The sequence below is a fragment of the Oreochromis niloticus genome, linkage group LG1, assembly GCF_001858045.2.
Source record: "Oreochromis niloticus isolate F11D_XX linkage group LG1, O_niloticus_UMD_NMBU, whole genome shotgun sequence".
NCBI classification, from domain to species: domain Eukaryota; kingdom Metazoa; phylum Chordata; class Actinopteri; order Cichliformes; family Cichlidae; genus Oreochromis; species Oreochromis niloticus.
In genome coordinates, this window is record NC_031965.2 from 22,247,232 (window position 1) to 22,273,674 (window position 26,443).

Below are 26,443 nucleotides of genomic sequence, written 5' to 3' on the forward strand. Positions count from 1 at the left end.
ACTTCAGTCACAGCACAAGTAGCAGATTGAGTACGGCAGGTTACAGAGAGAGACACTTCCACCAAAGCCATTTATTAAAAAACATTTTAGGTTCGTGCTTTTCAATATGACTGTGGAAGTTCAATTTCAGTGCTGGGTGGGTCATTTTGAGACAATTTATTCAAATATTATTTAAGGCACGAGGATCTGTCTCTATACTGCATAAATGCACTTGCAAAAAAGAAAAAGTAGGAGCACAGCACATGTAGTACGCTGCTATCACACTTTATTAAAAATAGAAACATATATTCATAGTACTTTTCATACAGACTACAATGGTCCACTGGTATTACTTTCAAAAAAGAGTTACATACTATAAAACACTCATTTGGCCTAAATCCACTGTAGAAATGTCTCAAAAACAAAATAACAAAAACAATAAGGAAGTCTAAATTAATCCCATTGTTTCAGAGCTCTTCTTTCCTGTGCGTTAAAACACAACAAAGGTTATGGAGAGGTGGAAAAATATAAATATGGAGAGGAAGATGAGCGAAATAAATGCACATACGATCGAGTTTAAAAAAAGATGGCACATTTATTGCAACATAAATGTTATATACATCGTGTTTTTCTGTTTGAAAATGACAGAAAATTCAATTTCTCGTTGCCGCAGTTTTTCAATGTGCATCAACAACACCTTTTATTTGACACAAGAACAAATTTTTTTTTTTCCTTTTTTTTTTTTCAATCAATCAACAACGGAGACTGAGGAGTACGATGGAGGTCGCGCTTTTAGGAATCTGGAGCTCGTACGGAGCCTTTTTGAAGTACTAAACTACGAGCAGCAGTTCAGCCGTGTTCTTGAGATGCCATTTGTAACTTTTTTGTGATAATGGACAGGTTATGGTAAATAACCGTACATTTTACTATCTAATATAGTAAAATAAAGTAAGAAACTTTTTACTCAAAACTTTTGCTTTCAAAAATCTAGAAAGAGTAATATTTAGAATTCAAGAAATATTCTTACAGTATTATTGTATAAAAGACTAACTACAGTGAAAAATAAGCCAAATGTTTTTTTTTTCTTTTGATTTTCGTTTTTTTTTCATATATTATACAAGGGAAAGCATCTGGGGATACAGCAAAGTCTAACTTGGCAAACAGAGGAGCAAAGAAATACAGGAAGAACGGGAAGTTTAAAAAAAAAGAAAACAAATGAAGGGAAGCGAGCCGGAAGTGACACACATTATACCCTCGAAGTCTGCCGACATAAATACAAGATCAGGAATACTGAAATGATGAACAAGGCCTCATTCAGTCAGAGAACACACCACAACCGATCAGGTCTCTGTTTTTTTGGATTCTTCTTCACTAAAATGAGGTTGTTAAATCGTAAACTCATCATCCTTTATTCTCCATCCATTGTCCCTTTATTGTACAGAATACTCGTTCTGAATGCGGCAGCCTTGTTTAAGGTGTAAATAATGATAGAACGCAATATACAAAGAAATAAATGGAATATAAAGCAAGTCTTAAGACCGAAAAGACTCAAAAAAAGGAGAAACGTAACGCATGCACACGGATAGGGAAAAAGAAATAAAGCCATGACCGATGTCTTGGAACATAAAAAAGAAAAATCCTGCTTTTGTTCATCATCATCATCCTCATTATCATGATCATGCTACAGTTCAATGATCCTCAGAATAATCCATGAAATGTTCAGTCTGCTTTGCCGTACTGAGAATAGCACGGCTTCCATCAAAACATCACTGAAAATAACTTACAGATTTTCTCTGCTGGCTAAAAACCGGAAATTATAATGCTGGACAGAAAGGACTTGTTACAACAAATAAGCATAACTAAATTTTACTCAGGAGTAACTGCGCTTATTAGAATTTAATGTCTTGAGATATTAACAGAAAGAAAATCGATATGTTTGATCAGGCCAGGAGAAACTGTGGTCGTCGTTTTGTGTTGTTTTTTTTTTTTTGCGTGTTTTTCTACTCTTGTTTTTTTGAATGTCTTCAGGAGATCTCTGATTAGCTGGTGGCAGAAACAAGAAAATAATAACACATTTTCAAAAGAAAAAAAGCCACTTCTGTGCTGACGCCCGGAGGAAGAATCTGCAAACATACGCCACTGCTTACGTTTAACACTATATGGCAAAGGGAAGAGAGGGCGCTGGAGTCCCCTCTTCCTTTAGTTAAGACACTAAAATATGCAGGGAATGCTAAGGTTTGCAAAAAGTTTGCCCTCTGTATTTTCACTGCTCACTACTGGGAAAAAAACAAACAAAAAAACAACTAAATCTGAGCCTTCAGTGAAGCTACAGTTTGCCGTTTGTGCGTCACCTCCCGTGCTGCTGACGCTATCGTAGCTGGACCTGTTATCTGCCGGTCAGTAGCACAGAGACGGATCTAAACTGCTCAGGAACAAACATAGGTAGTTTTGGTTTCACGTGTGGCCAGTGGCAGAACGAGGAAAACACAAATATAAATAATATATAATTTTTTTTTTTTAAATTTATATTTAAAAAACGGGTGCTTTTGTTTTTCAGTGATGATTTTCAGTCGGGTATAAATATCAATCTAAACTGGCCAATAAATTAATCTCTAACAATTTTCCCCCTGATCTCAGACTCAAAGATTTTCCCGGGGTGGAGTGCTCAGGTTTGATGGCGACACTGGCAAACTATAGATCGACTGAAAAGCCGCATGCTTCTCTTTGAATTGACCTAACTTTCCCTTTAGACATACACTTTATAGCTCAATAACATAATAAATAGGAAAAAAACAAAGAAACAGACAAACAAAAACAATTGCTGTTACAATGCATTCGTCAATTTAGTTTAGGCACGAGGCAATTTCCACATACGGTTGGAGGAGATTGCGAAGTCTCTGATTGTTCAGAAGCAACACACTTCTTGCAGACAGTGATATGTGTTGAAGATTTTTTTCTTGTGGGGGAGAAATTTGCAAATGGAATCTGGTCGCAGGGAGCTGGACGCTTGGCTCTACTTCAATCTTAGGATTGGACTGTGTTAGACTCGTCGTTTTGCTTCAAGTGGTCTGTCTCCTCCAATTGGTGTCACAAACTGTGAGTCCTGTCTGTCACTGGGAAGCAAGGTCACCGACTCAGACGGGACAGAAATGATCTGCATCGCTCTGATCTGGAGGAGAGGAAGCAAAGAAAGAGCACTGATCAGAGGTGAGCGAGGCCGTCTGAATTTTAGCTTCAGTACTAGAGCTGGTGCTGCTGTTTTACATATTTATTAAAAAAAAAAAAAGTCTGGCATAAATCAGACATAAATCAATAAAGGACAATTATAACATTTAAATTAAAGGATTTTTCCTCCAAATAAAAATAAGGGATAAAAAAGGGGTTTAATTTATTCAAATACAAAATACAGTTTTGTTGATCGACTAGCCAAAAATGAGAAGAAAATGCACCGGCTTACTTTAAATGAGGTAACATAGATTTAGTGTCTTACTAAAAAGTGACGCAGGACAGGAAAAACCAGCCAAAGATGCAGATTGCCGGCCAAGAACAACCGGACTTTTCAATATTTCCAGTGTTCGTTATCTTCACTGTCTCTAAAAGTATGTCTGGAAAATCCAGTTTATTGAACGGATTCTGATGCATAAACGGCAAATAAGCCGTGCACTATTTCACCCCAAATCCTTGTTTAACAAAGCTCTCAGCCGTGAGGGGAAAACCCCACTCAGCACAGCCACGCATGTGGCTGGAAGTGCGACCAGTCAGCCAGCAAAATTTGTCCTCTTAGTGATGGCTGGCGACTTTAACTCTCATGAAATGTGACTGATTGATGGTTTCTGGTAACCTTAGCAGAGGTTTTATTAAAATTTTAATCATTTAGTGAATATTCCATCTATCTGCATCTTTTAAAATAACAACGATTGAAAGAATGGACACAGTTTGACATCTTCAAGTTAAAAATTTGATTTTAGGAAGCATAAGTAAAAAATGAAGGTTGTGGACTTAAGCCGGGTTGAAACATGCTGCGTCACAATATGATTCAATCATGCTGACCTGTGTAATCAACTAAACATCAATTAAACCAAGAAAAACACAGGATGACCGCAATTATCATGCTATCAAAATGTAGAAAGAAAAGATGACCGGAGATGACCGATTATTCAGTTATTAGAGAAAACCATCATAGCAGTGTAAGTTGCACAGTTAGAGGTGAGAGTACCTGTCTCGTACTCAGAGGTGGCCCATGGGGTTGGATGTGTCGGTCAGGCCTGGATGGACTCCTGTGTGGGCTGGTTGGGCGTCACTGGAGCCCCCAGACACTTTTTCCTCCTCCCTTCTCTTAAGGCAGGCTGCTTTGGGGTTCAGATTTCTCTCTGTGGGTTCACAGAAACACAGATTAAACTTGATTTAAACACATGTCAAAGATGTTTTTTAAATAAAATGAAGATCAAAAATTTTAGAGAGAGACCGAAGCTTTAAGGGTGTTATAAAAGGTTCGTTACTTTGTTTGTTTTTCCCCTCAAATCTTTCATCATTACTCATTTTAGTACCTCTAAATGCAGCACTGCAGGGAAACATCTGAGCTGAATAAACGCCCTGCATTTTCTTTACTGTCTGTGAAACTCTGGCAGCTCCATGAGGAGAAACATCCCCTATTTTTTCCTTTCTAGCTCCACATGTATCTTCTCTGGATGTGACAGTGAAATTAAATTACCACCTGCAGGAACACTGCATGAAAACACACGTTGTTTTTAAGAGTCAGCAGTGATTTGATGTGATGTAGCATTTCAGTTAATTGCCGCGGCAGCGCTGCAACACTGACCTCTGACTTGCTGCTCCAAGCTAAGTATGACAGCCACAGCCTGATGGAGGATGAGCAGTTTAGTCTGGGGCTTCTCGCTTTTCAGGTGCAGCTGGCACATGCGACCCAGCTCTTTGAAAGCCTCGTTGATGTCTCGCACCCTCAGGCGTTCGCGAGCGTTGTTAGCCATCCTCCTCTCGCGCTCCCGTTCAGCCTTCTGCTCAGGATTCAGATCCTCGTCTTCGGTGATGCTGCAGCAGAGAGAAGAAATCAACCCGCAGCCAACATTCAGTCATCTGCTCCAATGATAGGGTGGTCTTCAAACCAGACATGACAGTGATTAAACTATGAACTGTAAACATAAAGGAAGAAAATTTAATTCACTTAACATCCATGAGTTTTTACCATCCATGAGTTTTTACCACAACGATTTCACTTGACGCTGAGAAGCTCCGCCTTCTCAGCGTCAAGTGAAATCTGTTGTTTCTTAAGCATGGGTTAATGACACAAAAGATTTGCCTGACAGGACTGGTTAACCCTCCCAGCCTCGACTTGGGGGAGGTCTCTGTTTGTTTGTGTCCCGGCCATTATCAGACACCCGGCTTTAACTTGGTTGCAGGTTTTCTGAGGAAATGCATGACGTGTATTCACTTGTCCAATGTGAAGGTGAATGTGCCATTCATAAGAACCAAACTGATAAAAAACTGAATTTTATTTGCTTCGTTTATACATATAAAATTACTACACATGGTGGCTAAGCTAATGCAAAATAAAGCTGAAAAGTAGCCACATGGAAACGTATAAAACAAGCACATGAACATCTGTACAGTGCCAGTGTTAGTGTGTCGGTGCAAATCTGCCTCTTTTAGATTTTTTTGTTACTTTTCACTTTCCTTCACTTTGTATAACAACCATTTGTCCCAGATGTTTAGAAATATTCTTTCATTTTAAGTCTGTATTTGAGTTTACCATCACAACAACAACAATAACCCATTGTCTGTAGCTTAGTGTTTTGATCGTTAGTCAGTGCTAGGTGAATGTTAAACAGGTATTGGTGCTTTGGATGCATGTTTCCTTTAAGGTGATCCAAGTATAAGATCTGAAATTATCATGGGATTGTATAGCCAAATATTTCACCAAGTGCTGAATGAATACTATCCAAAAGGGGTTTTATTTTCCCAAATGTCCAAAACATGTGAGTATGGTTTGGTTCCATAATCTCCAGCAGGGCTGTTTCAGATTTATCCATTTGCTTGTAATTTGGGGTGTTAAAAAGCACTGAATCCAGTATTCTCCACATCTCCTCTGGGATTTCTTTACCCAGCTCTTGTTCCCATTTGTTGACATGCCTATTTTAAATCAAATAATGACAGTAAAGGTAAATTAAGCTTTGTAGCAGATTTCCACTGCCTGTCACATATGAAAGAAAACCTTTCCAGCCTTATCCCACGTTTGTACCATCTCAAAGCACGCCATAGAGCTTATTTTCACTGAAGAATGTTTCACACGTTTTCGTATCGAAAAGTCCTCTTACCTTGTGCGTGGGCCTGTTCTAGGTGTCTTCATATCTCTTTTGTCACTCTCGTCATCTGACTTGTTATCGGTGGAGATGCTGTCGAGCATCTCATCCTTGTCCTGTTTCTCCACCTTCAGCTCCAGGGTTGCTGGAACCTGCCCAGGCAGGCCTGAAGTAAGACCTGTTATTAGTAACAGAAATGCGGAGGTAAGACATCATACGTAAACCAAATCGTGTGGATATTGTAGAGCGAGGCGCCGTGGTGGAGCTGACCTCTGAACGTTTCCACTTGGTGATTGAGTTCTGTGCTGGATGTCGAGCCGGCGCTGGGCAGGCCTCCGTGGCTGTTGTTCAGGCTGGCAGCATCGTCACCACCCTGCTGCAACACAGACAGGAAGGACACGTGAAGAAAGGAAGCAGCCACACACTCACTGGAGACTGTTCATAAAAATAAAACAGCACTTTTGAGCAGGAGAAAAGCCTAAAATGGAAAATCCCACAGTTTTAAAGTAAAAGAGCAACCTTAGTTATACTGATTTGCACATTTTGGTGAGCACTCTACACTGGTTGATCATAAAAAAGATGCTTTTATATATGTATAGATACATTAGATTAGATGCTGTCTGTAGCAGTGTTTATTAAAACCTGTAGTCACAGCATGACACAAGTTCTGGGTTTAATCACCATTCAAGTCTGTCATTACCAACACCTGTGGGTACTTTGGAGATTTGCTCCACAGCAGCGTTATAATGCATAATCAAGGGTAGAAAATAGAAAATAAACACAAATTTAAAAAACACCTGTGCCACAATATTTAGCCATACTTAAAGGTCCATATATAGCCTCCTCATTTGTCTCTGTCACTGTTACATTTTGTGTTACTGCTCGCTGCTGCGACATTCTCAGACTGCCCGCTCTGTAACCACAACTGAGGACCCGTCTGTTCCTCATGTCTACGAGAAGAATAATCCTTCTGTGTTCACTTTCAAAAGAAGTCAAGCTAAACCCACTCCAATGTCTGACTATCTCCTTGTTATTTTGTTCACATTCATAACATAGAAATGGTCAACTCCCACCACGTTGTGCCACAAAGCCCCTCCTTTATCACATGCTCTAGAGCTATTTGATTTCCTTTTTCAAGGACTGAGGAAAGGCGGAGAAATCATCACTAAGGGTGGAGAGCATCTCCCTCTTTTCCTCTGGAATGTGATCCCCAGTCACTGTTGGCCTCTGTTAACCCCACCGCTCCGAGATCCTCCCCTTCCCCAGCGCTACGCTAATCTTTGCTGTGCTCTCAACAGGTGTCCAAACAACTCTTTGTCTGGAGGAGGAGGAGTGAGGCTGGGGCTCTGGCAAGAAAAGAACGCTGCCATTTTCATGGCTGGGCCTGATTACCATACAGCTGAGGACCTCTATTTGGGTGGAGGCTGCGGGTTCAGACACACGTTTCCAACGATTCAGATTTCCTGGGTTGTTAAAAAGAAGTGATGAAAAGGGGTGGAAGGGGGTAGAGGGCGGGGTGACAGCCGGAGTAAAAAGCCTGTGGCTGTGCCGTGTCGAGGCTGTTGAGCCCTGTCTGAAGGGACCTCTTCCCACACAGGAAGTGCTGTGTTAGTGCAGACACAGTATGTTCTATCTCACAGTCGCAGTCGGTCAACATCACTGCCACAACCCAGCTCTCTGTAACAAATACATCAAACTGAGCTCTTCTGACAACCACAGTAAAATTCTTGTTAAGGGACAAAGTGAGCTACCCAGCAGCCTCTGCGTACGAGTGAAAACAACCATCGACAGGAAAAATACCGCCTTAAAACAAAGAAAAAACTAAACTGCTTTGAAAATAAATGAATTTCTGCCCGACAGCTCCACTGCAATGATCAAGACAAGAAAACAAAAAGTGCAGACTGGGCACTAAAATGTCACTCTGCACTCAGAAATGGATCTTTTCATTCTTTCTTCATGCTGCATCAAAGTACAACTTTACCAAAACACTTTACTCACAATATGTGCTTGTTTTATAGAGAAAAGTTAAACATGCTGGAGCTGAAACAATGACTCTATTCACAGAGGCATAAAAGCAGATATTTAATAATTAATTAATAATCAATTTACACGCAAAAGGAGCCTTTTGGCCTTTCTGTATAACAGTCGTTTAAACAAGAATATTAATTTTCGGTCTGAATTTAAAGGCAGCACCACATTTACAGCTAATCACTGGCTTATTAGATACAAAATCTCATCACTGTCTAACTTTTCCTTCCATCATTTATCTCAGAGAAAAAAGTAATCTAAACTTCTTCCCACATTCAAATTAATTTGATCTTTTTCTTTTTAAGTTTGTGTGTGTGCCAAACTGTTTCCAAACACCTCCAGATAACAGTTGGACGAGTCATCCCATTTTAATTTCCACTGCAGATGTGTTCAAATCTCCTGGCTCTATACAATCAAATACCTCGGAAGGAGGATGGGCGAACACGTCATGATTTACACCGAGACCTGCATTCCCCCAGTTCTCAAGGGGCTTCGAGTTTAACTCTAGAAGGATTGCAACGCACAAACACGTCCTACAGCATAGCGCAACTTTACTTCTTTGTGCCTGTTTTCCTCATTTCTCTCTCACCCTTGTGTATACAGCCGCTCTCAAGAGGAGGGTGAGCCTACGGCCAGCCATTACACTTATGGAAAATATGCCGGTATAAATTCAACTGTTCGTCTGTGGAAAATGTCTCAAAGCTCTCCTTTTTTTGAGCAGGTGGCCAAGGTGTTTTATGTGGTGTAGTTTGAAAAATACCGTACAGTAATAAATAAATACTTATATGAAGTTATCATACCATCGCTGCAGTCCGACTTGGAACCAATGCAGAGGCAGGAAAATTTGGTCCAATAGCTGTTATTGGCCCATTTTGTGCCTGTCCCAGCAGACTGTGTATGTCGCTGGGCAGACTGGCGGTGGAGCCCACTGCGTGGTTCCTCAGAACAAGGATTGCATCATCCAATCTGTCCAGGCGATCCTCCATTCGAGACTGGGAGGACCAAAGGGATTGAGAAATGAAGGGTTAGGGAGAAAAAGAAGGGAGGAAAAGAAGGACAGAGCAGCTTAGTATAAGCACATTAGGACAAAAATTGAAAATGCTGATTGTATGGTGAGGAAAAAAAAAAAACCACACAAGATAAAGAAGGCAATTCAAATGCAAGATCAAATGAGCCATTTCAGCTTGAGTTGTAGAAGTCAGGATATGTTCTCATTTGTTTTTCAAATGAACAGAGGCACTGCAGCCACTTAATTTCATTGTCATCTGAACCTAAGCTGATTACTACAAGCTGGCATGGCTGCAGAAAAAAACTAAAACAAAAAAACGACAACAACATAACATGACAATAAGGCGACAGAAGTAGTAATAAATGAAAGTGCATTTCACTGTGAAGAATGTAGTCGAACTTGTGCAAGAAAACAAAACGATGTATGGAACACGCAATGGGTTAAAAAAAAAAGAGTCTATCTGAAGAGTACCTCGCAGACATCCTTTAAGAAAGACATGGCATCCTGGAGATGCTCATGTAACTGCTGATGAACTCTGTTTTTCTGGCAAAGTCAAATAAGAATAAGAGAGAATAAAGAAAAAAGATCAGAATCTATAAATACTACAAACACGCTGTGGGTAGAGACAGTTTTTTTGTTTTGTGAAAGCACATAGAAAGAGGCAGGATTTAGAAAGAAGCACACAGCTGCTGACGACTCACTTTGTAAAGATAAAAATGGTTCGCTGTTTGCGCATTTACGGACCCCTACTACAGCACTTGTCACATTTTCTGCATCGCCACAAGTTTAAAACTTTACACTGACTTTATGTGCTGGGATAAATAATGTTGTTGTCTTCTGTGCCTTATTACTTTGCCTTCTTATGTTCATTTCATCCAGCTGTGCGTGTTGTGTTGATTACCAAAGTCTGCAGTTTTTTAAAAAATTCGTCTTAAACTAATATAACTACTCTTCACAGCCCCGTCCAGTAACAAAATTAGTCATTTTGACTGTAATCTAATCCTCAAAGAGCTTCATCACCATTTCCGAGAGCTCTCTGGGACTTTCCAATGTTCCAAGTAGTTTTGTCGTAACTACCAGAGGACCGTGATCTACGATGTCATTTCAACACACTCTTGAACGTCGCTGATTATAAATGGGAATTTCCTTCACTGGCTGCCAGCTGGATTTTTCATTCAATAAAAAACTGCAATTGATTTTTTTTTAACCTCTTAGAAGCCTAAATGGCTCAGAAACAACCGGGTATGGATTCAAGATATTCTTAAAGAACATCCCTACCAGGTAGATATTGGATCCTTTATATTAAACCTGGATGTCTTTTCATTGTTAAGTGTGAATACGAATTATGAAGGAGCTTTACAGACTATATCATGATGAATCTATCGGTCGATATTTTCTTTCTTTCATGCACATGAAACATAAACGCATTTCCTTAACACTTATTACGCATATTTTTTATTAATTCACTTGTTCACCCTCTGCTTGGATCAGCTGGTTGTTGATGACCCATTCTACCACGGCCGTCTCTACATACAGCTGGCTGATTAAATCAAACTATGTGATAAGACTGCAGGCGACTGTGACCCTTAAAAATCACATGTAGAACAATTTTAAACAACATATATGTTTACATTTTAATTTGCACAGCTTGTCTATGAAGGCATTTAACATTTTGTGTTATTGTGTGGCCGCTATCTATCGTCATTGAATATGATCTACCTCACGACATAAAATAATAAATAGTCGTATGCTTTGTTCATGCCAGACATTAACTATCTGACATACAGGAAGTAGCTTTTTACTGTGGCTAAAACATGTTTGGGTTATTACCTAATATTATACTATCTTTATTTATTATATAAATATGTCTGTGGATCTGTATAGTAAGTTTATTTAAGTCCGTTTATCCCTGGAATAAACTCCCAGTAGAGTATGTAAACACATGACATGTGCATCAGGTAGCAGGGCTGGATGAAATCCGATCTTCAGCTCTGGTCGTACGGCAGCGAAGGAATTCTGGAGAAGAGGTTCAGCAAACAGCTGCCACCCCCACACCAGCCCCCATAACTAAACCCATCCTCCAACTGTCATCCCAGACCCGGCCCACAGAGTGGAGGACAGATGGCATGCCCCAAGGGACAGGTATTGTTCAGTTTGGTTATCCCTCTACCCCCACCTTCCTCAGCAAAACATTTGTCAGACAGGAATCTCCCTGTAATGCTAGCTCAGTCCTTCATGGGCAGCTTATCTAAAGCGAGCATCCATCATATCCTCCTCTCACTGAAAGATGGAGGCGGACAGAGAGCTTACCAGTGAGTGAAGGGAGTTCTCATAATTTGGGGAGGAGGGGGTCTGCCCACCAGCGCGGGGCCACTGGTTTGTACCTGAGGAGAGACAAAGTGAAGGTCAGTGTTAACACTTATCTGATTCAGTTTTGGCCAAAAGCCGTGTCCTGGTACGCCGACACAAAAAACGCTCACTGACAAACACAATAACACGCAGTCATAACACACTGACATCCTGATTTTCTGGTCTCTTGTTGTTATATGAGAGGTATTTTTATCTTTCAGAGCTTAACTGCATCACTTCCTGATGGCTGGACTGCATCCTGACACATGAGCCAGCGCAGGGTTTGACTAACACCCACTTCCACCCTGAAATGAACGCTGCATCTGCACATTAATAACCATGGCTATGAAAACAATGTGAGCAGTGAAAAATATCACGCTCAGGACTAGTTTTCACGCATGTTTTAATTTTATTTAGAAACCTGCAAAAACATCAGGAACGAGTAATCGAAAGTGCACCGCAGTTGACCGTTTTAGCACCTGATCTTCATGAAGGCTTTTGGTGAAAGAAATAATTACATGGGCTTTCTTTTTCTTTAACTTTTAGTCAGTTAAAAGCATCTTTGACTGATGATGTGGTAGCACTAAAGTCAGTCCTCTTTATATAATTTACATCTGTAAATATATGAGCCTGAATATTCCACTAATGTGTCCCATAAAGTCAAATCTAATTCTGCTCTAAATAAAGACCAGTGCATTTTAATCATATGATCTAAATACAGAGATATCTAAGACACTCTGCACTGGGAGAGAGATTATAATTTACCTTTGGCACAGTGAGTTTTTGCATGTTTATCTGAGCCAAAAATTTAATCTACCGGCCAGTACAGGAAAGCACATCAAGCTGATTTGATCTGGTGTAAATTAAAGAAGAGGAATCCACATCTGCTCATCACATTTCCAGCTACAATACAACATTTCTTTCTTTCCTTTTTCTGAGTTGCAATTATCCAAGTAGTGCCAGCCATGTGCAACAAGAGGCAATGCATTATACTGCAATCAAATAACCTTAATGGACTTTGACAGTAATGAACCTTTCCAGGTTATTTACAGAGTAGGATAGGGTGTCCGTAGTCTTTCCAAGCTCTTCTGGTGTCTATTATAGTGTTAGGATGCCAAGCCCAGCCCACATCCTTGTAAATGGTGCGCACTGCTGCGTGATCCACACAAGGAGACTTTGTTTCTGTTATCAGTCATTTCGCGTGATTCTAGAAATTCATTTTGCTAAAATAACCAGCAATGAAAAACCCATGATAAAGGCAGAGGAGCCTGAGGAACGCTGATGGTTGTTCTATTCTTAATTTAAAGCTTAATTTACATCACTTCAAAGCTATAGCGTGCTGAGCGGGGTGCAGTGGTCCCAACTGTGAGGAGACTGACGCAGCGTTTTTATTTCTCAGTTTTACAAAATCAGACTGATGTTGTCAGAGCAAGTGCACAAATAACTTAGCTTAAACCATTTAAAGCCTAAACCATGAAATAACTGCTAGAAAATTGTGTTTATGTGTATGAATTTGCATGTGTGAGTTTTCATTTGTATCATATTTGCTACGTTTGACATTTTTTTGCAACTATTGCTTAAAAATGTATATTTTCTGATTTTTCAGGGGGAAAAAATCACACTGATGATGCAGAAGCATCAAAACCTCTTGTAGTAGATATGACACACTTGGCTTTAAGGGGTTAACAGTGGTAAAACTGCAGTGGCAACAAGCAGCTGATGTATATTTTTGACAAACACTAGAAAAATCACACCTTTCACGCTCAGGGAACTTCCATTAAATCATCCCAATGAAATGTCTAACTACACTTCTCTGGTCTTATGAGTTTTCATGTTTCTGTGCACACACTCACACATAGCCTTGGAAAAGCCGACTTTAATTAACAGACTATTAAAAGTGACTTTGGAGGAGGAAATGAAAAAGTCTCTGTTCTGCCTCAGCTTTCTCCCAGGTGAGTGAGACAGGAACTTCACATAAGCCTCTGCTGGCTGGCGGCTATGAAAAATTAGCCTGAAACTCTGGTCCCCAAGTGCACCAGAGAAGGCTAATTGAACAAACCAGCCTTGAGTAATGTGCTGTATATTGGTGCAGTCCCAATGATGAATGGATTTGGAAACTTACATCAACAACTAGCCAAATTTTGGGCCAATTTCAGAGTATCGTTCTTTTTCTAAGCCCGGAGGCGCATTAAGGACGAATAATTAGTAAAACTATATCCTTTCCCCATAATTCCACATGACATATTTGGCAGCAGTGCTTTATATATCATATAGATATATATCTATATAATATGGATTTTCTTCATTCAATAAAACACTGAACTGTTTTTTTCAGCTTGTCATATTGTTGCAGTTTTCAGGTGCGGCGTGCTGTACTGGAAATAGGTCAACAGACACATCACCGCCACTCTGATCAGCTGAGTCACAGCCACCTTCCTTCACTCACTGGTGAATAAATGGGGCATTTTGCCGCCTGGTCTGTGTGTGTATGCATGTGTGTGTGCTGGGGGAACAGCTGTCCACGGGGCAGGGCAACAGCTGAGGAAGAGGGGGGCATACGTAGAGACAGCTGTCGCCACTCCATTACCACACATGACACAACTGCCCGTTAAAACAACACACTGGGCTTTCCCTTACTGTCCCCCCCTCTCATTCTCTTTCCATTGCTCTCCCGCCTCTGTCAACATATCTGACAGACCATAATCTTCATCTACATCTCTTTTTCGGTACTTAAAAGTACAGTGTACTACAAACAGGATCCCCTTTGATGGAGCCGCCCTGATTTCCTTACTACTTTCCTGCTTTTGTTCTCTGAATTTGTTGTAGAAAATAATTACAATTCAGAGGGAAACTGGTCGCCTCATCCTCCCCCCTAAAAATCTAACTAATACAAAAACACTTGTCTGGGAAAGCAGGATTATATAACAAAAAATCTACTCCTGAAACTGTTTTACTACAAAGTAGAATGAATAGTATGAGCTGCTATTATAAGTCATAAACACAGTTCTGCAAATATGAAAAGCTTTTCAATGACTTAAAACCCACTTCAAATACTTTCATTACAAGATTTTTAAACCCTTCGCCGCCCCAAGAGCCGCAGTCATTCCACAGTTTGTCCATAAATTTCTATCACTTAAAGGAAATGACAGCAGAAAAAATAAACTACACATAATTCTGAAGGTACTTCTTGGCTGCATTTAAACTCCCGAGCTCGAGCAAAGCGCCTCCTAAAAAGCTGAGAGCCAAAACTTCTCTGTGATGTCACTGGGAGTCAATGCGGAGCGGCTGCCTCAGCCACAAAAATAAAGCTCCTGATGCAGATGCCAGGCGAGCAGGCGAGGGACTGTTTTAAGGTGCAGGTGAAGAATAAACTTGCAACACAGATTTCATGCTTTCAATAGAAATGGTGTCACTTTTGTGCTCGTGGACCGCAGAAAGAGCACAGCCAGCAGATAAATCTGGCATGAGGCATCTCTTCTATTTGCTTGAGATTAAACTTCCTTGGAACATGTTCGCTTGAAAATTAATTCTCGCGTTTCTTCAGTTTTAAATACTCATCATGGCTGTCAATTCAGTGGATGTTCAGCCTTATCCCAGACTAAACTAAGCTTTCTTTTAGGATGGATTCATGTAGAAATGGCAATAACCGTCCCGACTCAGATAAAGCACAGAGAATGACGACCAAATGATTAGAGATGCTCTAAAGCTAAAAGGGGGTATTAAATTAAGTTTTAGGGAAACTCTTCACCATTCACTCTACTTAGGCTTTAATTAATCCGACTAATGCAGCACAGAGTAAAAGTAATTAATTGAATTAATTGAAGTCACAGGGCCCTATATGCAATGACCAGCACAAGCAGAGCTGTGACTGTTACATAAAATGCAGACCTTCAAATTCATTACTTCCTCTTTTATTCCTGAGATGCATGACGGTGCAGGCACGGCCACAGTTACTGTATGATGTTTTGGCTAATGATGTGAGATAAAGCAGAAAAAAATATCCATGATAATAACTCCAGCGTCCACACAATAACACACTTTCCTGGAGAAGCCTACCTGTCATTAGCACAGCTGTTTAGGAGGGATGACAACACTGAGTGAACAAGACTCAGTTTATTAATCAAACTCTTTCATTTGCCTCCCACTTCAGTTTCAGCCAGCCTTTTTATGCTACATGAATCAGAAAGCACAGCTGGAGACAGCCTAAAGACCTGCCTTTTTGTGTGTGTTATTGCACTTGCACAGTTAAAATAGGGCACATATTCATGAAAGCCTGATAATTAGCTTGGCTATTCTAGGAAAAGAAATAGCCACTGAGTGCGACACCGGCACTTTACCTGGAAAAAAAAGCCTTTATGAAGCAGTTTCTGCTGGTATCTAGTATATGTGTGCAGACACTGTTTATGAGATTAAAATCCACAGGCTGGTGACCTACCTGGCCTTCCAGACGGGGTGCCAGCAGCAGTCACCACGGTACCTGCTGAGGCTGCACCTGCTGTGGCTGTCAGAGGTGAAGGAGAACCCACAGGTGTCGACGGATTGGATGGAAAACTACTGCTAGTGTGGTCAGGTGAGTAAATCTGCGGAGGCAGAGAGGAAGACATCAGGAGAGACAGGACAGATTAAAAAAATAAAAAAGAATAATAAGATGAATTTGAAGCAGGGGCGTGTTTACCAATGTACACCACCCTTCTATAAAAATAGTAAAGTAAACATGCTTTTCCAGCTTTCCGAATCAGGTTCCTAACATCAAATGGAAAATTAGCCAAAGTCCGTTAAAAGAAAGCCACCGACTTTCTCTGTTTCAAATGTTTCAATGAGGTCTTTGTACTATTTTCAATTAAATTAATCCTTTAAACTCACTCTCAAATTTCATTTCTTTTTTAACCTTTTTAGGAAACGAGGCTGTTTTAAAGGAGCACACTTTATTTTCACTCGTATACAGACTCTCTGCTTGTAGGTGTCCAGTTTTTCCAGTGTGCAGACGCCCAACCTGGAAACCCCGTTAAGCCAACAACAGCAAATCTCAAGGGCCACAATTCAGCCTGTAGCCTGAGATTATACTCTGAGCCATATATCAAAACCCCGTCATATTCAAATGTTGTTTATTCTTGCTTCTTTCTAAACCTCATAGTCTATTTAAAGAGGACAAATAGTTACATTTGAGTTACTTTGGTTTCATTGCTGCAATACTGGCAGTTTTCGTCGTGCCGTCCTCTGATAGGTCACGCTGAGGTCACCGAGTTTTAGGATGACATGTCAATCAGGGAACGAGGAGATTATGTCTTCAGAACTTTCACAGGGATTTCATTTGTTTAAACAAATGCTGGATTAAAGCACAAACACATCCCTGATTTTTTTTCCTTTTCCTCTTTAATAAGAGGATATTTGTGCCATAATGGAACATGCCTCGGAGAAGTCAGGGTATTACGGTGGATCCTGACTAATTAGCAGAGAAAAAACAACAGATCCACAGAGATTTCTCCTCCAAGTTAAGATCAAATTGAGCTTGAAGGAAAGCGTTCGACTTCTGTGGGGATGATAGAATGCACTCATTATTAATAATCTCCTTATTCAATCTTGATCTCGGGGCTTTAGTTTTTCAATCAGCTTGGAGTATCAGGATAGAGGTTTCACTGAAGTGTGTGGCGCTGAATGTGGAGGAGGATCGGCCGTTGTCTGAAGGGAAGAATGAGTATTTATGCCCCGCGACACTCAGAATGCAGAGAGCTTCTCTCTGCTCAGCATTTTCACTCTCAGACATGCAATTCAGTGAAAAACTAAGGAGGATTAATAGCGCGGTTATCTCTGCGTTGGAAACCAATAAAACTCAAGACAAATCTCCAAATTTTTCTTAGTTTCTCGACAGCTGTTTATAACCGTGACTTCTGACCCGACAATATATGACTTTCTATTCTTTTCACTCACCGGCTAATAACGCTGCATTCAAAGTGAAACATGGCTCGTTTTACTGGAATAAATGAAGCTCCGCCTCATCATCAGTTACGCTCCCGCAGGCGGCATGGGGCCAATAAGCACGGCCAATTTAAAAGGGCCGAGAACAAAAGCTCTACAAAGGGGGGCCCATGGAGTTGAGCCACAGCAGTTATAAACTCCCCTGTGCACCCCTGATCCATGCACCCACCCCCACCCTAGTCCAACCGTGTCCATTTCACTCCAGCTTTGTCATGCTAATAGAATTGAGTCTGCAAATATAAAGGACTTAATTTGTTATTACCATGCCCAAACTCTCATATTTTGGATTCACACTCCCAAGAAATATTCCTCTTAAACGAACAGCTCGTGCTGTGTGTAAAATTAAAACGCTGCTTTCATGTTTATGCAACATGTTAAACACCATTTGAAGATTTAGTTGAAATATTGAGGATCATAGGTTTGAAATCCAAAGCAAAAATACATCCAGTGTGTAAATGGAAACAGCAAATATTGTTGCTGAGGAAACAAGGGAAGAGTTTAGGATAAAAAGTGTCTGTTACGTCACAAAATGTTTGACATAAATGCACATGTACATCATCATTTTCGTCACGCAATTCAAATGGTGACGTTCATCTGTGAGTCCACTCCAGACACACAACACTATAAACAATCTAAAGGACTGAACCATTACAGGATGTCCCTGAAGTGTAATCCATTGGCTTTAGGAGTATTTTTTTAATGTACAGTTGCCTTTCTTGAATACTCTTAGTTTAAGCCCACAATTATCCAGGCTTAGGCCATAAAAACAAAAAAAACAACTATAAACTTGTCCTCTGGGCTTTTTTAATCAGCGGTCAGTATAGCATTTAATTCCCTGCATGATGACTGAGGTCACCTTCTTTGGAGACAAAAGCTAAAAAAAAAAGGAGAAAAAAAAAGGGTGTGTGTGTGTGTGTGTTATTTTTACTTTGATTTGCAGAAAAATCAGAATGATTTGAGCTCGAGGGCTTAAAGAAGTCAGATATGAGTTTCACACTTGACTAGAAATGCAAAAACTTCTTTGAACTTGACCAAAATGCCTTAAGCAACACTGACGCTACCCGGAAAATACTCAGTATTGATAGGCAACATTTTCCATCGTAGACATAACAGCGTAACTCACCGAGGCTAAAGCCTTGCCCAGTGCGTCTCCAGTCTGTGAGCTTCCAGTGGCAGTCCCCCGATTTGCAGCAGCTACGAAAACACAGAGCAAAGCTTTGTAATCGCAAACTCAGACAAATGTGGAGCGGTTACAGTGCACAAAGCAGCTGTCCCCCCTGCATGACTCAGTGCCTTGACAGAATGAGCATTCAGCTATGATTACATTGCTGGGTCAGTAATTAGCCAATCTGAGCAGGTAACTGAACTGTTAGCAAAAGAACGTACCCATGACCCCATCGGCCGAGTTCACGGACGGGGTATGTGCCGCAGTGACGAATGGTGAAGTGCTGGTGTTGCTTCTGTGGAAGCTGGACATGGGAGGAAGACTGGCATTGATGTCTGGAGAGACTGAGTGTGCGGGGTAATTCTGGAAGATCGGGAAAAAAGAAAGGTGTTATTTTCAATCATAAATGTGTTTGTGTGAGAGGGAGAGAGAGAAAGAAAGAGCTTATTTATTTATTCTCGAAATTAAAAATGCCCTTTGACGTCTTCCAGGCTGTCACGCAGTAAAAGTTAGTGTAGCGGGGGAGGGACAGAGATAAAGAGAGGACAGGCAGCATCTGCAGCCTCCCTGTGATGCCCTGCCAAGTGAAGCAGGCAGGCGGACGAGAAAAGATCAAACGCTGACACAAAGAGGGTCAGCGGTGTCTTCACTGATAATAACCAGACAACAACTTAAGACACACACAGACCCCTCCGACTGAGGGAGATGCGCTATGGGAGAGCAGAGCAAAAACCAGGGCTTCAACAGAATTTATTTGCCCTGCGTGTTCAACAATACACACTGGATCGTTCATGTAAACGTGAGGGCAAAACAGAAACTTACTAGCAATCATCTATCACTTATTCATAAAGCCTAAGTGCCGACGGCCGAGCTGTGAAGCTTACCAAACGGTCGTGTGAGTGCAGGCTGCTGTAGTTTCCTGACTGTGGCATGTGAGATGAAGATCCTGCGAGTATTCCCCCGTAGCCGGGCTGACTGATGCCATTGGACGAATTCCACGGGTCAGACGAACTGTGGGTACCATCTAAAACCAATAAACATATCACTTTAGCACACAATGGATTAGAACTGAAGGAAAGAACATGTTAGACAGACGGCTAACCCCCTAACTTTACCCTTAAAACTTGGGGGTCATCCAAAGAGCACTTTTTTTCCCCTCTCGGGACTGAAACATGATCCTTGTCTTGAACACAGCTGAGATAACACAAATGCTAAAGAGCAACAAGAAGACGTTTGTGTGTGTGTGTGTGTGTGTGTGTGTGTGTGTGTGTGTGTGTGTGTGTGTGTGTGTGTGTGTGCGGGAGTCAGTCCGACTGAAAAAAAACTGAGCACACATCTAACAACTCAATCTGTCTGGCAACATATAAACTACAAAATTAAATATAAACAGATGTTTGGTTCAGTGGTTTTGGAGCTCGCGATAACCGCCAAGGTTATAACCGTTAACAAAACTAAACTAAAAACTAAAACTAGGTGTAAACAAAATACTTCAGTCATCTGAAATACATTGTGATGTTGTGAGCTTAGAAAATTGCCTGAAATAAACAAAATCAGGCAATTTTCTTTCACTTTATTTTTTGTCAGTCTGGCCAAATGCGTTAACCCTAAAAAAAACACCAGGAGGCTTTGATGCACATGTTTTTTCGTGACGCATGACATAAAGTGTTAAATTTCTATTGAACATCTGATCTCTGACACAAGCCACCCACATTATAATAACAATAAATTCAAAATAATACTGAAACTAATAAAAACAAAACTGAAACAAGCAAACCCACTCAGGAAACTAAAATGAACTAAAAACAAAAAATAGAATACAACTGCAAACTAATGGAACAATTTGAGATTCTTGGTGATAACTTGATGAAAAGATACCACACTGACTTTAATTTAGGCCAGAGGTTCTCAAAGTTTTTGTGACTTAATGGGAGTTTAAACAGTCGCCAAAAGCTTGAGACCCATGCAGAAAGAATGCACTCATCTGGTTTATGCTGTTAAATATGATGCTTGTCCTTGTTTATAAGTTGGTGAGCTGAGGTGGCTGCTAGATTTCTTGACATTAGCTGTGTTTCTCAGAGGTCAATGGCTGGGATCGCAAAAAAACCCAAAACCCAGAAATGCTCACTTGGTCTTATCCTGCCCTTCTAAATAATGAGAAATGAGCATGAATGAACCTACCGAAGAAAGTGCTTGCAAACATACTGCTGGAGGGTTTTGGAGAAGAGTATGAAGGTGAATCTCTGTTGAAGTCTTCTGAGTTTGGAGATGGTGCGTACACCTGCCAGGAGAACATGATTGTCATTAGAAGCAACCGAAACACCAAGGCTCGACTGTCACACACGGTATGAGGGTGTTCAAACTCATTCAGCTCTTATATCAGTTTCTGTGAAGTAAACACGCTCCCTAAAAATGCAAAGCACAATCATATTAGGGTATATACAAGTATGTGATCTCACACGCACACATCCACTGCAGAAACAGCCCTACAACTATAAATACACACATTCTAATGACTAGCAAGCAATCAAGCTCATGACGGGGGGAGTGGATTATCAGAAGTATTTGCATTTCAGATCAACTCAACCTCTAATGGAAGTATAATGACACCCGCTTACATGCATAGACTAAATGCCTGGCAAATTGCAGCATTCCCAGAGAGGCAGAAATCAAATAAGCGCTACAAAAAGAGCCTGCTTTGCTTTCTTTATACTTCTACCTGCAAGCTTGCGGGGGAAAGGAAACACAATGAGCACGCTGTTGTACAGCTGTGAGTGTGTGCCAATCTGGGCGGTAAGATCAAAAAGACTGGAGTCCAAACACCAGTGATGTGGTCTCTGACTTCATCCACTCCAGATGGAGGTCGAGGGAGCGAGGCAGAGCGTGAAGGAGGAAAACAGGGAGAAAAAGTTTTGGACAAATTCTCCCTCCCACAGACAGGACTGGATGACCCCACTGTCGTGTAACACTAATCAGAGCCAGACCTGCCAGCTCGATTCCACCTGCACATTTCCAGCTTGTGTCCCCACTCAGCGAGATGAACCTGCCGTTTAATGGCCTCATTTCACACTCAGATGTTGACAGCTCACTCCTCCAAATTGGTTCCTAATGCACGTGGACGTGATGACGACCACAAAGGTTGTTTACTTACTTAAGTTCTTTTATGGCGGGGCGCTGATGGAAAATATGCACAGCAAACAAAGTGTTTGCGCTGAAACGCTTGCACATACACGTGAACATCATATCAAAATGCAGCTTAAGCGAGACTCTGCTGAGTGAGCAGGTCTCCCGCACGCTGTTGTCTGGGTGTGTAATTAAAGTGCTCTGGGAGGGGTGCAACCCTCATGGGTCTTCTGGCTTACACATGTGACCAGGGTTGATAGTAAGTTCCAGAGAGATCTCAGGTTAGCCTCACACGGGAACCCGGGCTTTGTCTTTCGCCTCTGTCAGACGCTCAATGGGCAGCATATGGCAGCGGATAATGCTAATTGTCCTTTTTACCCTGGGCTAACCAGTCAAAGCATTAATAAACCATCCCAAACACCGGGTGCCTCATTCCGCCAGGCCTATGGAGGAGAGGGCCCGCCTGGGTTTCCTTTTACAAGGCCATTAATTAAAAGCCGTCACTCACACGGATCAGCACACCAGCACACACCTATACCGGCTATTTCAGCACCAGCCGTTATTTCTTAAATAAAATCAACACAAAAGATAAATCTTACAGTGGCACCTTTTTTATTTACAACTAATTATTTGAATATGAATAATAAATTATGAAAGCAAACAATGACTTTTAGTAAATGATAATCTATGAAGCTTGATTTTGGTGAATATATCCTCCACACCTTCCCATGTGCCTCCGAGCCTTGCGGTACCTGCGTTTGAAGTTCACGCCTTACCGATCAAAATATCAAAGGCTGAAAGAAAATCTGTCGACGACCACAAAGGATGTCACAGAATAACAGGAAGGGAAGGGAAATGTAAAAATAAATAAAAGTAAGTCTCCAAAAAAAATAAAAGTTAGGAAAAAATCAGTTCGTCTAATTGCCAAAAACCTCAAAGAGAAGAGTTTAAACGCACTCTTAATGGCTTGTCCTGTTTTATATGGTATGTCTTTACTTGGAATCGAACCAACTCTCTGGGGCATTTTGTTTCAAGTCCAAATCTTAAACACTTACAGGGCTTAGAAAGAATCGATGCCATTTCAAACTAAAGCTGAGCTCAGTCTGCTCTCTTAGAGGGGCGTTGTTCGACATTTGTGTGCGATATCTGCCAATGTTTTTTTGGAAAATAAAAGCTTCAGTATTTTTATGCATAAAACCGTGACACTGAGCCAACACAAAGACCAACTTTTAGTGGCACGATGTTCTGATGTTGTAAGAGTTAGCAGTGGAAGCCAAATCCTTACATGAGCATGTGAAGAAATAAAAATTTCAGTGTTCAGTGAATTCACATTTAAGTGAAATATAAACATTAAATGCGCTCAAAGAATTGAATTCTTGACTAGAAGAAAGCATTGAACTGAAGGAGACGGATAGATCTGAAGAGAATAATAATGTTTATTCTATTATATCATATCTAATAAAAACATATAAACTGCTAAACAGCTAAATCTTACATCCAAATGCACCGTCAAGAAGCACAAAAATACCTTCCAGTCGGTAATGTCACAAAAATTTGGTTTTGGCATCAACACAACTTTGCTGACTAATCACAGTATGCCGTACCATTTATGCATATACTCTGACTTTGTCCTGGATATTTAGTCAAGCATGCATACTGCAGGGCAGCAAACACATGTGCCATATAGGCTTCTAGAAAGCAGGATCCAACCTGTTGCACCACAAAAACAACAACAACAACAACAGGCATGTGGCACTTTAAAGAAAACATGTTGCGACATTAGTGTTTTTGCTATTTTCTGGTCTAATTTTATGTCCTTCCACTTGTTTTCTGTGAAGGAAAACAACAACCACCACCCCAACAGCAACAACAACAACAACAACAAAAAGGGGTCTAAAAAAATCGCTGCAGGGCTTTCACTTCAATTTTTTCTTTTTCACTAATAGGCAACGGAAGAAAGCTCAGTGAGCTGCTCCATCTGTATTGGTACCGTGCCACCAACTCACAAGCCAATGGCCCACTGTGAATTCTCCCAGTGCTCCAGATGGTGAGCCTGCTATGCAACTCTGCATTATAACAAATTAATGTGGATGAAGTTGGTGCAAAGAATGAGCACCATCCTTCTTTTTCCTTGCAAGCAAAACAGGAAAAAAAGAAAGAAAAAAGTTGTTGGTGGTTATTTAACAAGTGCTTTTGATCATAAAAGTTTGCCCGTTCCGTCCACATGCTATCAATTTTCTCCCCATCACCAAATGTAACACAAGCCTGTTAATACTTAATATGAAAAAGATCAAAGTCATCTTTTGTGCAGCGAGAACAAAAAGGGAAATGCCGTAATGGGTTATGAGGAAAGCTGAAACACAAGCATGAGTAAGATGACCTTTTCAATACAATGCCATAAAAAGCTAACCTCTTCATTTCTCTTTCAAATGCCCTTTTTATCTAACAGCAAAAACAACACGTGCAGTGACAGGTGGAAATCTGCCTGCGTAATTTGCTTATGACAGGATCATTACTTAAGGATTACTGAAATGCACAGCAGAGCTACTTCAGCCATTGTTAGACTGCCCTTGATCAGACTCATCAGTCCACTGGATTTTTACAGTAAAAAACCTCAAGCATAGCTCGTCTCTACACCTACAAGTCCACACACACACACACACACACACACGCGCGCGCGCGCACACACACACACACAAACACAAAAACTATGGAAACTCAAAAGTTCCGAGGGCAGCACACTTTAATTAACGCATGCATTGACACAAAAGCAGTCACAGAGAAAAGCTTTTCAGAGTAACAAAAATCAAAGAGGTCATTACAGAAAAGTTCAGAAATCACATTAGGCTCCCTGTGGCGTCAAGAATGCCAAAGTGATTAAAAACAGATGGAATAACAGCAACACTGGTGCTTGGAGCTCAATCTGCAAACAGGAAAGTCTAACCTCAACAGGCAGCCTCTTTCCCTTAATCATTCCCAGACTCCCACTTGTTATTATTTCAACCCAGTCTCGGAGTTGAAGCAAGCAGCCAGTAAAAATAATTCAAGACTGCAAAAAACTTTCTGCTGCTCTGCTTCATTCCCTGCATGAGAGGAAAATGCTTTGAAAAAAAGGGCAAAACCTCCTTTTTTAAAAAATATGTCTAACCTGGAATATTTACTTGTACGTGGTACAAAGCAGGTTTGAGTCACTTGTTTTAATTGCACTGTGTGACAGCTTTAACTGATGCAGTGGAAAATGAGGCAGAGGAGCATCGGACGCTTGCACTTGCATGCAAGGAGACGAACAAAGTGCTTTAAAAGTTCAAACCAATTAAGTGCAAAAACTTCACATAAAATCAGACTGACAGTCAAAGGGATACACTCGTATACATACACACACAGGCAACCACACTTTATACAGCTCCCCTCTGTCTCAGACACACACATTCCCAGAGAGACTACTCACCGATTTCCCGTTGTAGTAATACATTAAAGAGTTACTGCCCATTCCAGGCACAGGGTAGGCGCAATACATTATAGCTTTAACAATTTAAGTGATAAAGGTATAGTACAGCGGCACGCTAGCTTTCTCTCTAGACATACATCCAAACCGTTCAAAAGGGTCTAATAATTCTTTCAGTACTGGCCTTCACACACACACAGACCCACTCAGAGGAAACTTATGCAAAGCAGGATTGTACCATTCCACACTGTGGGAAGGGGTGGCTGTAAGAAGGGAGTGGCTCGTGTGGTACATCCCTCCCTTAAGCTTCTAAGTGCTGAGGCGAAGAGGAAGAGGACGAGGAGGGGGGAAGGGAGTCGACGGGGAGGTGGGTATAGAAAAGATAAAGGGAAGTGGGTGGGACGGAAAACAAATGTGTGAGCGGATTTAGAAAGAGAGGAGAAAAAAAATGTTTTAATTCCAGGCATAGAAAAATGCAGATTTTCTGCAGGGGAACCCCGACAAACTGGAACTAAAATAATTTTGTTCTAAGCAGGGTTTTATTGTGTGTAATTCAAAGGCGATCAAATGAGGGCTTTAAATAAGTGCGGCGAGCCTGTTCTCTTCCACACGTTTTAATCCCGGGCGTCTAATCTTTTTGTTTTTGTGATGATTAAATGAGTCTACAGGCAGTGAGGTGAATTATGGCTTTTGGAAGAACACAGCCATCTGGAAGCTCATTTTACCTGTTCCCACACATGGTTCGCACCCCAACAAGGAGTCATTAGAGTGGAGAGAGTGACGGCTCAACATTGCAAGAAATTTATTTTTTTTTAAAATCCATGAATCCAAAATCCAGCCAGCAATACAACGGCAGATTTATGAAATGTGAAATGTGAGAGTTTCGCTGTTAGCGCAGGGGGACCTTTAGCTGGAGCCCCTGTAAACACAGAGTTGTAAAGCATGCAACAGCTGCAGAGGGGTTGGCTTGTGACGTCGAAACAGGAAAATAATGCTCCATTTCCTAAACCCTGGGGGCCTCAGACGGGGGAGAACTAAAGGGGTGGGTGGGTGGG

General features: G+C 41.0%; 1 protein-coding gene across 6 annotated transcripts in view; it reads right to left on the reverse strand.

The window, feature by feature from the left end:
* Positions 1-554: 554 nt before the first annotated feature.
* tcf12 (transcription factor 12) overlaps positions 555-26,443 on the reverse strand; it is an 83,308-nt gene continuing 57,419 nt past the window's right edge. For 2 of the 6 annotated variants that reach the window (XM_019358771.2, XM_025906478.1), the window contains exons 9-21: positions 21,002-21,101; positions 19,708-19,847; positions 19,045-19,186; positions 18,782-18,852; positions 16,118-16,262; positions 11,644-11,717; positions 9,805-9,876; positions 9,125-9,316; positions 6,567-6,672; positions 6,312-6,474; positions 4,799-5,028; positions 4,196-4,349; positions 555-3,148 (exon numbers count right to left, since the gene is read on the reverse strand). In XM_019358771.2, the coding sequence (XP_019214316.1) occupies positions 4,207-4,349; positions 4,799-5,028; positions 6,312-6,474; positions 6,567-6,672; positions 9,125-9,316; positions 9,805-9,876; positions 11,644-11,717; positions 16,118-16,262; positions 18,782-18,852; positions 19,045-19,186; positions 19,708-19,847; positions 21,002-21,101 (1,578 nt within the window). In that variant the 3' untranslated portion in view covers positions 555-3,148; positions 4,196-4,206. Of the gene's footprint in view, positions 3,149-4,195; positions 4,350-4,526; positions 4,705-4,798; positions 5,029-6,311; positions 6,475-6,566; positions 6,673-9,124; positions 9,317-9,804; positions 9,877-11,643; positions 11,718-16,117; positions 16,263-18,781; positions 18,853-19,044; positions 19,187-19,707; positions 19,848-21,001; positions 21,102-26,443 lie in introns of those variants that run through there. The other 4 variants (XM_019358773.2, XR_003219729.1, XM_003442264.5 and 1 more) reach the window with 4 other exon arrangements.